Below are 12,356 nucleotides of genomic sequence, written 5' to 3'. Positions count from 1 at the left end.
CTGTGTGCGTCTGCTAGGTGCTTTCATTTACTCTCCCATCCCGGCAGACGTGTGTCCCATTTTTATAAATGAGGAAATTGAGCCCCAAAGAAATTAAATAACCTTTCTGAGGTTATCCAGCCAAATTCAGACAGCCAGGATTCAAATCCCCATGTGGCTCACTCAAAAAGCAATGCTCTTTCTACTCCCCCAGGGATGTTACACACCTACCATGCACCTATGACCAGCCCTGGACATTGACAAGTCCTGTATCGTTCTAATTGACAAGCCTTTGATTCAGCAAAAGAAGTACAAGGCACGGCTTTTCTTGCTCACCTGACCTACTTTTTTGTGTTTGGTTTCAGACCAGGTTTGTCCAAATTATATTAGATGGGGGAAAAAAGAGATTTTCCCAAATGTGCAAACATTTCTACAGGCTAGAAGCGATTACTGGGGCAGAGGTGCCTGGAGCGGGGGAAGGGAAATCTTTTTCACCTGGTAACCTATTTGTTCTGCTATCGAGGCAATTAACTTAAATCCGTTCTACAGCCTAATATTATTGCAGTGATCCTGAAACAAGCACATCAGAATCTCCTAGAGGTCTTGATTTAACAAGACTTTCAGCCTGGCAGAGTGTCTGATTCAGTCCCAAGACTTTTTAATCAGTCTGGAGTCAGGCCCAAGAATTTGCATTTCTAACAGATTGTCAAATGAGATGATGATGATACCGGGAGCCACATATTTTTAAAAGATGTTTTTATTTTTTTGAGAGAGCATGAGCAGGGGGGAGAGGAAGAAACAGACTCCCCGCTGAGCAGGGAACCCAATGCAAGGCCCCATCCCAGGACCTTGGGATCATGACCCAAGCCGAAGGCAGACCCTTAACCAACTGAGCCACCCAGGCACCCTCAGGAGCCACGTTTTGAGAACCACAGCAATACTGTATTATTTCTACTCTATTACTGTCCTTTCTTAGTTCTATTTGCTTCTCAGAAATGCGATGACCAGGAGAGCTCCTAAGGGTCAGACAGGGACCTGTGACATTTCTAGCATTCTTCTTTCTTTGAAGCAAAGATATGTGCTACCTAATGAGATATGTGCACCGTACACATTGGTACAGGAGCCCTTAGAAGAAGTGAGCTTCATTCTAAACCTCTCTCTTCTCACTCGAAATGGCCCTACAACCTATGAGCGTAGAAAGGAATGAAGCCAAAGTAAACAAATATCCTAAGTAGTTTTTGGGGAGGCCACTTCGCTTTCTCCTTCGTTAAAGAGGCAGGGATTCCAATGAGGCAACAAAATGGCATTAGGTAGTTGGCTAAGGCCACACAACCACCTAGCAGTAGGTACACAGCCCCCATTTCCTCAGCCAGGGCCCTCCTGCTACCATCACACTAGCTGGGAAATGCTTCCAAGCTGTTAGTAGTTTCAATGTATTTCTATAATTTTTTGTCAGCAAAAGAAATGGAACTAAAGAATCATCTTTGCAGTTACGTAGCGAAGCCCATAAGCAGATAAAGGTGGGAGAGAACCAGGAGCCTGCATGATACAGTGTCCGGAGGAACCAAGGAGTGCCCAGGACACTATGAGTTTAAGATCCCTCCCACAGACCCTCCACCCCATGTAGCATGTGTGGCCCATTAAGTCTTCCTGGGGAGAAGCACAGTGGGCCACAGAAGCTGAAAAGGCAGAAGGGAGGAAAGAAAAGAAATGCAGATGACACCCAAGTGGATGTTTCATGTCTAAAACAGAGCACGTCTGAATAAGATGTATATGTTCATAACATTGTAGAAAGATCAGTGTCTTTATTCTGAGTTTATCAAAATCTTCAAGGAGACAGCCGTCATTAGCAGTCACGATGTTGCCTCTGGTGGACAGTCTTATTAAAATTTCTCTTCTAGGGATCCTTGGGTGGCTCAGCAGTTTAGCACCTGCCTTTGGCCTGGGGCGTGATCCTGGAGACCCGGGATCGAGTCCCATGTTGGGCTCCCTGCATGGAGCCTGCTTCTCCCCCACCTCTGTCTCTGCCTCTCTCATGGATAAACATTTTTTCAAAAATTTCTCTTCTAATGACTAATATGAATGCATCACGATGCATTTTGCTTTCTAGTTTCTAAAAGCACATTCGCAACAGGAAAGACTCGTGAAGCGTGTAGTTAGTTCTATGTTCTGAAATGACTCTGCTGTGACAAGTAACTAAAGCCTCGTCTCGCTCAGTCACCCAACCAAAGTTTGTGTTGAGCTTTTAAGACACATTGCAGGATCCGTGTAGGTTATTTCCCCCTCTGGGTCTCCAAGGACAGAGAACAGAAGAGCCATTGCTGTCTCATTGTTCTCAACTCCTTTGACACATATCCAGCTACCAATCCTGCTTTTGCCCTTCGATAACTCATGGGCCTCACTGAACATTGCCCAAACTAACTACTATCTCCTGGCCCCCGCCTAGGTCAGGGTTTGGCTCCATATGCAGGCTGGTAACCCAGAAGCTTCCTCCTTCAACCCACCGAGTTCCTATGACAGATAATAAGGCGTCCTGCCCTGTTGATTCTACCTCCCATTCTCTTGAGCTCAAGCAAGGCTTGGCAGCCAAATGGCCATGACTTTAATATCACGTGTTACAGTGAAGCTGCTTTTTTAAGGTTTGAGATAGTGAGCACGAGCGAGGTGGGGAGCAGAAGGAAAGGGAGAAGCAGACTCCCTGCTGAGCAGGGAGCCTGACTCGGGGCTCCTGAGCTGAAGGCAGATGCTTAACCGACTGAGCCACCCAGGTGCCCCCTGAAGCTGCTCTTACGAGGTTAATGTAATACTTCTTGTGTCAGAATTTTTTTTTAATTTTTATTTATTTATGATAGTCACACAGAGAGAGAGAGAGAGAGAGAGAGAGATTGAGGCAGAGACACGGACAGAGGGAGAAGCAGGCTCCATGCACCGGGAGCCTGACGTGGGATTAGATCCCGGGTCTCCAGGATCACGCCCTGGGCCAAAGGCAGGCGCCGAACCGCTGTGCCACCCAGGGATCCCTGTGTTAGAATTTTTAATGTCAACAAGCAATGGAAGCATATGCAGAGTTATGAGATCACTCATAACTGGAGGTATGGCACTGTCACAATGTCTTTTATAGTTAGATATCAAAAAAGTAGGGTTGATTTCTAAGCCAGCATTAAAAGAAGTCATAACTATCTTCACCACCATGCCATCCCCAAGTCCTGGTCACCTTAGCCAAAGCCATAAAGGTTAAAAAGAACAATAGCAACAAAAAACCTTAAGTGACTTAAAAGCTGGTGATCTAAACCTCAGCTTTCCCCTATGGGTTAACCCAGATCCCCAGCTCACTTCCAGTGACACAGGCTGGCAATGGTAAGGAATTTGGCAGGGAGGAGAAATCTGCATTTACACAAGACTGTGCCAGGATGTCCAGCAAATCCAATCCCAGAATCAAATTAGAAATGAATAGGCAGGTAGACTTGAAGTTACAGGCACTGGTTGGGTGCTTGGCTCCCATCCTCTCACCAGCTGGAGACCCTGGGGGGTGGGGCCCATTTCCTTTATGGTAGAGTTGGGGAAGGGATTTCTAACTCTGGTTCTAGTTACTGGTTGGGATTTCAGGGGAGGTAAGTGGGAATACCCAAAAGCTGTATTCTGGGGAGTTGGAGGTCAGCCAGAGGCTTAATGAGATTCTAACTAAAGGGGCCCTTGGCCCCAAACAGTTATGAATCGCTGATAGCGTCTTGTGCATTTACACACATCCCCGATACATTCCAAACTCCCACGATGATTTGTGGAAAATGTTGCAAAGGACGGGTAAGTAATTAAAAGTAGAAGTTAAATTGTGTGATGAGTATCAGGACAGTATTGAGAAAAGCAATCAAAATTGAATTAAGGTGAAATTACAGAAAGAAAATCCATGGTATTTAATTGCATTGCATTTTATTTAGATAAATGAAAATTCACCCCCAAACAGAACTAGGAATCAAATATTGTCTCAGATTAAAAAGAAATGGCTAGGCTTGAAGCTTACTGAAAGCTAAAATTTCCAGCCCTTAACTATTTGTAGCTCCAAACACCAAAGTAAAATATTGGAACACAGTATTTGTAACAGAGAGAGGCAACTTATGTGTACCATTAGCAAAATAACCTGAGGGGGAGCATTTGGTATTCCTCGATTACAAGAAGAGGTGAGAAGTTTACAAGTCTTGCATTGCTTTCTATTGTACATGGCTCTACAGTAATGCCAAAAATAGCAAAATATAGGCACTTGTTCGGACTTTTGCAGTTTACATTTGGCTATTATGTATTAACAGCAGCTTTAGAATTATACTACAGTATTCTATTTCATGCTACTGTTAATTGCATTCCTCTGGTTAATAAAAGTTGCTCAACAGACATTGGTATAGAGCTCGTACAGAAGGAACCCAGGGCACATCCAGGTAGGAGTATGAAAAGCACAGTCACGAAGCAACGACTGCTGGAAATTCACTTGCAATGGCCAGGATAACTTGGCCACATGTGGTCAGAGAACAGCAAATACAGAGTGGAATGGCAGGATGGGGTTTGAACAAACAAAAAACAAAACACAAAAACAAAAAAAAATTTCATCTATCACTTGACTATATGAATCTGTAATCTCTTCAAAGCAAAGCCTCCTTGGGCCATAGAGACGAAGTAGGTGTTTGGACCGGTCAGGAGCCCCTTAGACATTCCTCTCATCTCTACTATCTCCTGGTTGATCTTTGAAAATTGACACCAGCATTTGGATTAATTTTTAAGTCTCCAGTTGGTAAAAGATACTTAGATCAGGGTTGTGTTATTTTTTTTTAATTTGGGTATTTTAAAGCTTAAAAATAAGCTTGGGTGACTGTTACATATGAGAGTAACTCCTAAAGGGTTATTAAACATTTTCCAACTACAAGGCCGTGCACTGTTATCACGAGATGTCTAATATTGCCATTTTACTTGGTTGTCAGGTTTGTTGATATAACATCAACTACTTTCTGATTTTAACAGCCTATTTTCCTTCTGCTAAACTAGTGTTTCTAGAACATCTAGGATGTTTTAAAATCATTAGCTAGCAGGTGAAATTTGGGTTTGCACACCAGAGTTCTACGTTTCAGTGCAATTTAAGAAACCTTTCTTTACGTGCCACGCCATTTCTACATGTGAAAAAGTGGAACTCTATATAGAGTACACAGGTGACTGTGGCAATTTGACAAAACTGTTTACATCTTAGCATGAATCATAAATCATTTTGACATTTTAAAAAAATTCTAAAAGCACCTGTTAGGTAAGGCATTTTTATCATTAAGCCTTCTTAAGATTTCTTTCTAGACATCTTTCATTGTTTAAGACCGAAACTAATAAAAGAAAATTGACCTTTTCAGGAAGACGCACCACCAGATGGTGGCACTGTGTCAGTACTGTCAGTCTCAAAAGCCCTTGGTTTATTTTACCTGATGCCTCTCTGCTAGGAGTTCCTCGGCACATGACCTCAAACTGGTATCAAGTGGTGACATCATGTGGCAACTACACCAGAAACTTCTACTTTATCTGCTTTTAGCACTCAGGAGACACGCCCCAGGCTTCCTAGTATCTAATAAAACCAGCAAATCTAAGTGAAGCAAATATTTTATTTAAATCAGTTGTCAAATCACAGTTTATCCAAATGAACATAATGCAACATTGTCCTTAAAAGAGTGGGCACAAATATGGCACAGATACAATCCAGTACCTATCAAAATACCATTTGTCAAGAACCTGACTGACTTCATGCTGCGTGTGAGTGTGGTCCAGCATAGAAGAGTAGAATCAAAAACTTAAAAAACAGCCAGATTGTTTTCTTGATAAGATGAAAAACATTTCTCACTGCTTTGCCTCAGGATTTAAGCACACTCATCTGTCCAAACCACCACAACCCAGAGAAAAGGCTTAAAGTTAATCTGCTACTGAAAAAAACTCCCTTCCAACCCCCACTGAGCTAGAAAGAAAAATTTCACAGTAACAATGGAACATTCTGTATGTTTCCCCCCCCAAAAAAAGCTTATTTTTAGCACACTGTGCATAATAGGAGAGTGACCAATTTTAGAGCGATATGAAACACAGACCTACTCCTTAGTGGATTTTAAAGTACAAACTATAGCTTCTGATCAGGAATGTTGTCTCCAGGAAGCTGTTTTCACAGGTTACAGCTGAGGCTTAGAGCTTCCCAAGGCTTGACCACGGCTGCATGCCCCCGCCACGTGCTGTGTGATACAAAACTGCACATTTCCTTAATTGTTAAGAAAAAAAAATATACAATAGATACAGGAGGAGGGTTACTTAAAACATACATATAAATACATAAAGGATGATACTCCAGTTTGAGAAGCAGAACTAGGTTTGGCCAACTCCAGTTCCAGGTTAAGAATTTAGGACCTTAAATCAGAAACATTATAATAAGGGTATCAAGGGAAAGTAATGGGGTGGCCCTACGAAGAGGAAACGTTAAATGGCTCTAGCTCCCGATGCAGCCTCAGGGTTGTCAGGGTGCTCCAGAAAGGAGGTCAGTCGAGGGGCCTGTTCTTCGGTTCTGAGTCTGAAACACTGGTCTCGAGTCTCGTCAGCAGCGTCCATTTCCTCCTACCACTCGTCTTCACATTCCGGTCTTGCAGACACTCAGGGTGGACCTGTAGGAGGAAGCAAGAATCAAAATTTGATCAAGTCTCCTCTCCTCTTCGTTCACTCCAGGAGCAGCGGAAGCCCTGACAGAGGAGTGCAGCCCCTGGGAAAGTGAGTGGGTCAGGGCCCACTGGCAGGTCAGGCTGGGGGCTCCCCAAACCCGCAGCTGTGGCTCCCCAGCACCAACATCCAGGCGCATCACACGCACTGGGAAATTTTTAAATGCTTGTTACTGCTGATGGGGGGATAATTTTTTTTTTCTAGAGAGCTATCAACTAAAATTTCAAGCTGTAGGATATAAACTTATGTTGGACTTCTGGTTATAGGGAAAAATTCAATAAACTGGTTAGTCTGGTGCTGGGAACACAACATATTTCTTATGCCTTCGAGCCAAACATACAAATGCACACACACGCACATACATACACACCCCGATTTTCCTTGAAAGCAGTCACATAGGGGTGAACCGAGGCCATTATTTTCCTGACACAAGTAAGACTGAATGGCACATCGGTGAGAGGGGAACAAAGGAAGGGAGCCTAGATCTCCTTGGTTATTATTCAACTCAAGGTTCTGCACAAAGTCATAAGGATTAAACTCCCGCTTCCCTTAGAATGAATGTGCCATCAAATGGCCACAAAGAGGCAAAGACTGCTTTAGGGGGAAAGGAAGCTTGCTTACATGATGCATTAGGATCCTGTGGGTTCTGATTTGGCCGGTTCTCCCTCTTGTTTCTGTGTCTCGTCCCGTGTTTGGGTTTGAATCTCATCTTCTGGCTCGCTGTGGACTTTGGCTTCCTGGAATTCTACTTCCTGGCCACCTTCCTTCTTTTTGCGTGTTGGTCCATCCGTGTCCGGGGCCTCTTGGCTTACGTCTCCTGGGGCCTCAGAATCTTCCAGGGGTGAGGAGTGGTGGCTCTCAGGGTCATCAACCTCATCACCTTTTTTATCTTCTTGGGATTCAAAGAGCGACTCCTCTATCCTTCCTTCTGACCCGGCACCATCACAATCTTCTGGGACAGGCTTGGTTCTGGCTGTTTCTTCCTTTTCCTCAGATGGGAGAGCTGCCTCTTCAAGCTGCTGGTCACGGACGCTCGAACTTTCTACCTCGATGGCTGAGATCTTTTCTGGAGCTTCACTCACAGCTTCCGAGGCTTCAGAAACCTCAGAAGGGGTCTGCTCCACGGCGGTTAGTGGGGGTTCTTCTTTGGCGCCAACAGTGTGGGTTCCATCTGGTGCAGAGGCCTGAAGCTCGCCTCCTTCCGTCTCAACGTGCGGCCTGGCCTCCGAGCTGGCCTCCTGGCCGTCCGCCGTCAGCGGCTGAGCCTGGGTCTGGAGGTCAGCGGCGGTTTCCTCCGTGCCTCCTAACTGACCAACAACTGTCTGGATCACATTCTGTACAAGTTTACTACTCTCGGTCTGAAGTTTCGAAAGGTCGTTTTCAGCCTTTAGATCCTCCTCTCTTGCCGGGACTTCCTGGCAAGCAGCCGGCCCGTCCTCTTCCTCTGAGGTCTGTCTCTGGGGGGCGGTTTTCTCTCCTTCCGGGGCAGCGCTCGTGCCTCCGTCAGGCTCAGCTGATGCGGTTCCCGGTGCGGTTCCCGGTCCAGGTTCTGGCCGAGCCTCAGTCCCCGTGGGCACCTCGACCGCCCCTGGCTGGGCCGTCAGGCCTTCATCCTTTGTGGAGGATTCTTCTTCTGGGGCTAAATGTGCGCCCGCAGGTTCCAGGGTCTCACTGGTGTCTAAACTCTTGACAGCTTCTCCAAGGACTTTCTCCTCCACCACTGCGGCTGTTAGAGGTAACGGTTCAGAGCTCTGCACCTGGACTTCGGTGCATACCGCTTCCTCTTCAACTAGCTGGGGAGAACTCTCTTCCCAAATGGTAACCTCCTTTTCCCCGTCGATGACGGCCACCCTAACTGTCTGCACCAGTCCCTTGCTAAGCTCCTCAGAGACGGTCACGGTGGGTTTTTGCTCAAGTTCTTCTTCGGTGGCTTGGGTTGGCTTTGCTTCTATTTCCTCCTTTTCTACTTGAACTACCAGCTCTCTCCCCACCGGGGTGGGAGAGGGTGTACGGCTGTGGACTTCGGTATCATCCTCCTTCTTCTGAAATTCGGGGTCTTCAGTAGCTTCATCTTGAAGGGCAAGGTCACTCGTCTCTTCCTGACTGACGGTTGTTTCAGGGGCCGCTGTCACATCAGGGCCGTCGACGAGAGCTTCGTCTTCGCTTTCCCTATCGGCGAACTGGCCTTCCTCTTCTATCTCATCGGTCTTTGAAAGAGTGGGTACAGCTTCCACTGATACCTCTTTGTCCGTGCATTCTAGAATCTCTTCCATTTTTGAATGTCCTTTATCTTCTTCTTGGGATGGGAAACTAGAAGGTGCTGGAGGCCCCTCTTCGGGTGCAGGAACTGCCTCTGCTTCTGTGACCTGGGGCGGTGCGCCCGATGCAACCTCAGGACCTTCGTGCATCTCCGGGATCTGCTCTGGTTGTGTTATATGGAGAGCTTCAAAATCAGCTACTGGGGTGCTCCCGTTGGTCTCGCTGTCTGTGAGGGTTTCAGCTGAGTCCGGGGCAACAGCCTGTTCCAGAATCGATTCTGATGTTACCCCAACCAGGGTTTCAGCTTGACAAGTGGTTCTAAGCTCACTGGACTCCACGCTGTCTGTGACTTGAGGAACTTTCTCCAAGCTTTCTGGGGTGGCCTGTATGATTACTTCCCCTTGTGCCAAAGTCTCAGGTTTAGTTTCTTGTGCACATTCTTCCAGCGCTACCTCCGTCTCTTTCTTCAGGTCTAGCCTTTGAGAATCCTCTTCCGCTTCCTCCACCTTCTCTGGTATCTTGGCTTCTACTTCCCGCGTTGTCTGAGTGGTGTCTTCTGGCCCTCTGGTGTCAGGCAGTGGTGATTCTTCTCTCACTTTTTCTGCAACTGCCTGCAGGACCTCTTGAGTCCGCCTCTCTTGGTCTTCGAGGTGTGGTACGCCAACTTCCACCTCCTGAACAGGTGTTGCTACCTCTGTGGTGTCTGGAGAGTCAGTTAGCTGAGAAACAGCGGACACCATGTCGGCGGTCTCTTCAGCACCAGATGCTTCTGCTGCTTCTTCAGCACAAAGGGCCCCGGTAGCTTCTGCGGCTGTCACAGCTTCCGAAGTTAATTCCGCCTCACTTACGACTGTGTCGTCAATGGCATCTTGACCCTCTGGTAGAGGTTTGGTAACAGAGGTTTCCTCTACAAGGACTTCTCCTTCGAACACGTCCTCGGTTAGGGGTTTGGCTTCATCTTCCGTTTCGTCAAGAGGCTCTGTCACCGAAGCGGATATCCAAGATGGCGACCTTTCTTCCACATTGGTAATAGCCCTTGCCCCGTCAAGGACAGTCACCGTGACCCCACGTACCAGATCTGTACTGAGCTCCTCTGACACAGAAACAGCTGCCTTCTGCTCAGGCTGCTCCTCACTTCTTTGGGCCTGCTGTGCTTCGATTTTCTCCCTTTCTACTGCATCATACTCGGACAGGGGAACCACGGCCGGGACATCGGAATCCTCTTCATTGACCTCTACTGGTCCTGCGTCTTCCACAGCGGTTTGTTCTGGTTTCCCATCTGACCTTTTCTTCCGTCGTCCGGGAATGAATTTCTTAATCGAAACCCAAGACTCTTCTTTCCCAGGTTCTGCATCTGAAGCCGAATGTTCTACACCAGACCCAGTTACAGAATCTTCACTTTTCTCTTCCAGTTTTGACTTCGATTTTTTCCTTGGAGTGACTAATCGTTTAAAGGACTCCCAGGTGGAAACTCCCTCCCCTTCGGTGGGGCTTCCAGCTTGCTCAGGTGAGGAGCTTCCTGGCCCTTGATCATGTTCTTGGGAACCAGCAAAGGCAGCGTCTGGTCCGGTTTCTTTGTCTTTTCCTGCATCATCTGGTTTCTGGCTGTCTCCTCCCACGGCTTTTGGTTCCCCTTCATCGTCAGAAGATGATGCTTTTCTTGCTCTTTTCTTGGATGATCCCACACAAATTAAAGCTTCCCAAGATACCGAAGTGTCAACTTTGCGCTTCGGTTCTTCTGGTTTCTGCTCTTCTCCATTTCCTTTTGCTTCCTCCTGCAACTCAGAGGCCGCGCTCTCCGTGGAAGACAAGGTGGCACTCTTGACTTTATCCAATTCATCTTCTTTATCACTCTCTGAAAGCCGCCTAACACGTTTCTTGGGTGTCACCATCTTCTTGAAAGACGCCCAGGGAGTAACACCTTCTCTCTTCTTTTCCCCATCAGAAACAGCTCCTTCCTCAGCTTCGCCATCCTGGTGGGCGTCCGCGATGCCTTTCTCCAGACACATAATCTCCTCTGGTTCCTCAGGGGATGAAGCGGAGCTCTCGCCCTTCTGTTCATCTGTACTGTCTGGAGACTCTGCTGCAACTTGATGGTGTTCCCCCGACTCTTCATCCCCTCCTCCTCTTTTCCCTTTCTGTTTCTTTCCAGAAAGCTTTTTTAAGCCAGTGCTAGTAAAAAGTTTCTTTAAAGGGCTTCCTTGCACCTTTATTCTCTCTTGCGAGGACAGCATGTCCACTTCACTCACGACGCCCTCAGGGTGTGCAGTCGTCACTTTGTCATCGGGGCTCAGGTCGCTTGGCCGGGTGTGGTCCCCTCCAGGGGCGCACACTTCTTTGGTCTTCACCAGCTCCTCAGCAGGTGTTTCCGCCACTTTTTCAGATGGTAAGGGCTCTGCTACTTCTTCTACCTCAGCTCTCTGCTCTTCGGTCTTCTCTGTCATGCTAACGTGGACTTCGGCAACAATCTCTACTTTGTCATCAAATACTTCTGTTGCTAAAGGGGCAGGTTTCTCTTCAGGAGGTCCCTGCACTTGATCTTCAGAGGGCAGCTCCACTTTTTCATATTCCGCTGACAATCTGGCCACGTTAGCACTGTCGGTGGTCTCCGGTGGGTGCGCCTGTTCAGGGGCAGCCAACTTCTCAGAGGAATCTTCAGTCTTTTCCTGTCCTTCTGTGTCTACTTTTTCTGGCTCTTGCTCCTTTTTCTTCTCCGAAGCTTCCAGCTCATCCTCCTTAGGCTTCCTGAAACTGGTCTTTTTTCTCCAGCCGGCCCAACCTTGAGTGAAGAATTTTTTGAAGGGGGACGCTGTCTCACTGGCCACTGGACTAGTGGGAGAGTCTGGAGATTTGGTGGGTTCTTTCTGCTTTTCTTCGCCTTCATCTTTGCCTTCTTCTGCTGCTTGACCAGACTCAGCCTGAAGAGAAATTTGTGTGCTGCTTTGCTCACTTTTAAGGGTTTCTTCAGGTTTCTCTGTGGATTGTTTCAGTTCACTTTCTTTGGCTGTTGCTTCTCCAGTCTCCTGGCTGGGCTCCTGGTGGTCACCAGCCCCATCTGCTCCTCCCACTCCTTCACCTTCATCTTTTTTGACCGTGAGTAGCTGGACAGTGTCAGACTTCTCGGTCTTATCCTTTTTTACAGTGAATTTGAAGCCGACAAACTTAAACACCTTCTTAAACCCAACATCATTAGCCTGGGACTCAGTAGGTTGTATGAGCTCTTCTAAATTGCTTTCTGAAGAAGGAATCTGTTCGATGGTTTCAGGCATCTCCTCCTGCCCATCCTTTGTGATGTCCTGAACAACTACAGAACCAGCAGCCATGTCTTTTTCTGAGTCTCTTTCACTCACATCTTCAGACTCTCTCTGTCCAACTATTAACAGAAAAAGGAGAATGGTGGGGAAGAA

General features: G+C 46.9%; 1 protein-coding gene across 3 annotated transcripts in view; it reads right to left on the bottom strand.

The window, feature by feature from the left end:
• Nucleotides 1–5,585: 5,585 nt before the first annotated feature.
• The window catches only part of AKAP12 (A-kinase anchoring protein 12), a 96,560-nt gene continuing 89,789 nt past the window's right edge, over nucleotides 5,586–12,356 (bottom strand). For all 3 annotated transcript variants that reach the window (XM_055311079.1, XM_055311077.1, XM_055311078.1), the window contains 2 exons: nucleotides 7,312–12,322; nucleotides 5,586–6,638 (listed from right to left, as the gene is read on the bottom strand). In XM_055311079.1, coding sequence (XP_055167054.1) covers nucleotides 7,320–12,322 — 5,003 coding nt within the window. In that variant the 3' untranslated portion in view covers nucleotides 5,586–6,638; nucleotides 7,312–7,319. The remainder of the gene's footprint in view (nucleotides 6,639–7,311; nucleotides 12,323–12,356) is intronic.

The sequence above is a fragment of the Nyctereutes procyonoides genome, unplaced genomic scaffold, assembly GCF_905146905.1.
Source record: "Nyctereutes procyonoides isolate TBG_1078 unplaced genomic scaffold, NYPRO_anot_genome, whole genome shotgun sequence".
In the NCBI taxonomy this organism is placed as follows: Eukaryota; Metazoa; Chordata; class Mammalia; order Carnivora; family Canidae; genus Nyctereutes; species Nyctereutes procyonoides.
The sequence above is the reverse complement of the archived record's forward strand: the minus strand, read 5'-3'. Positions and strand labels throughout refer to the sequence as shown.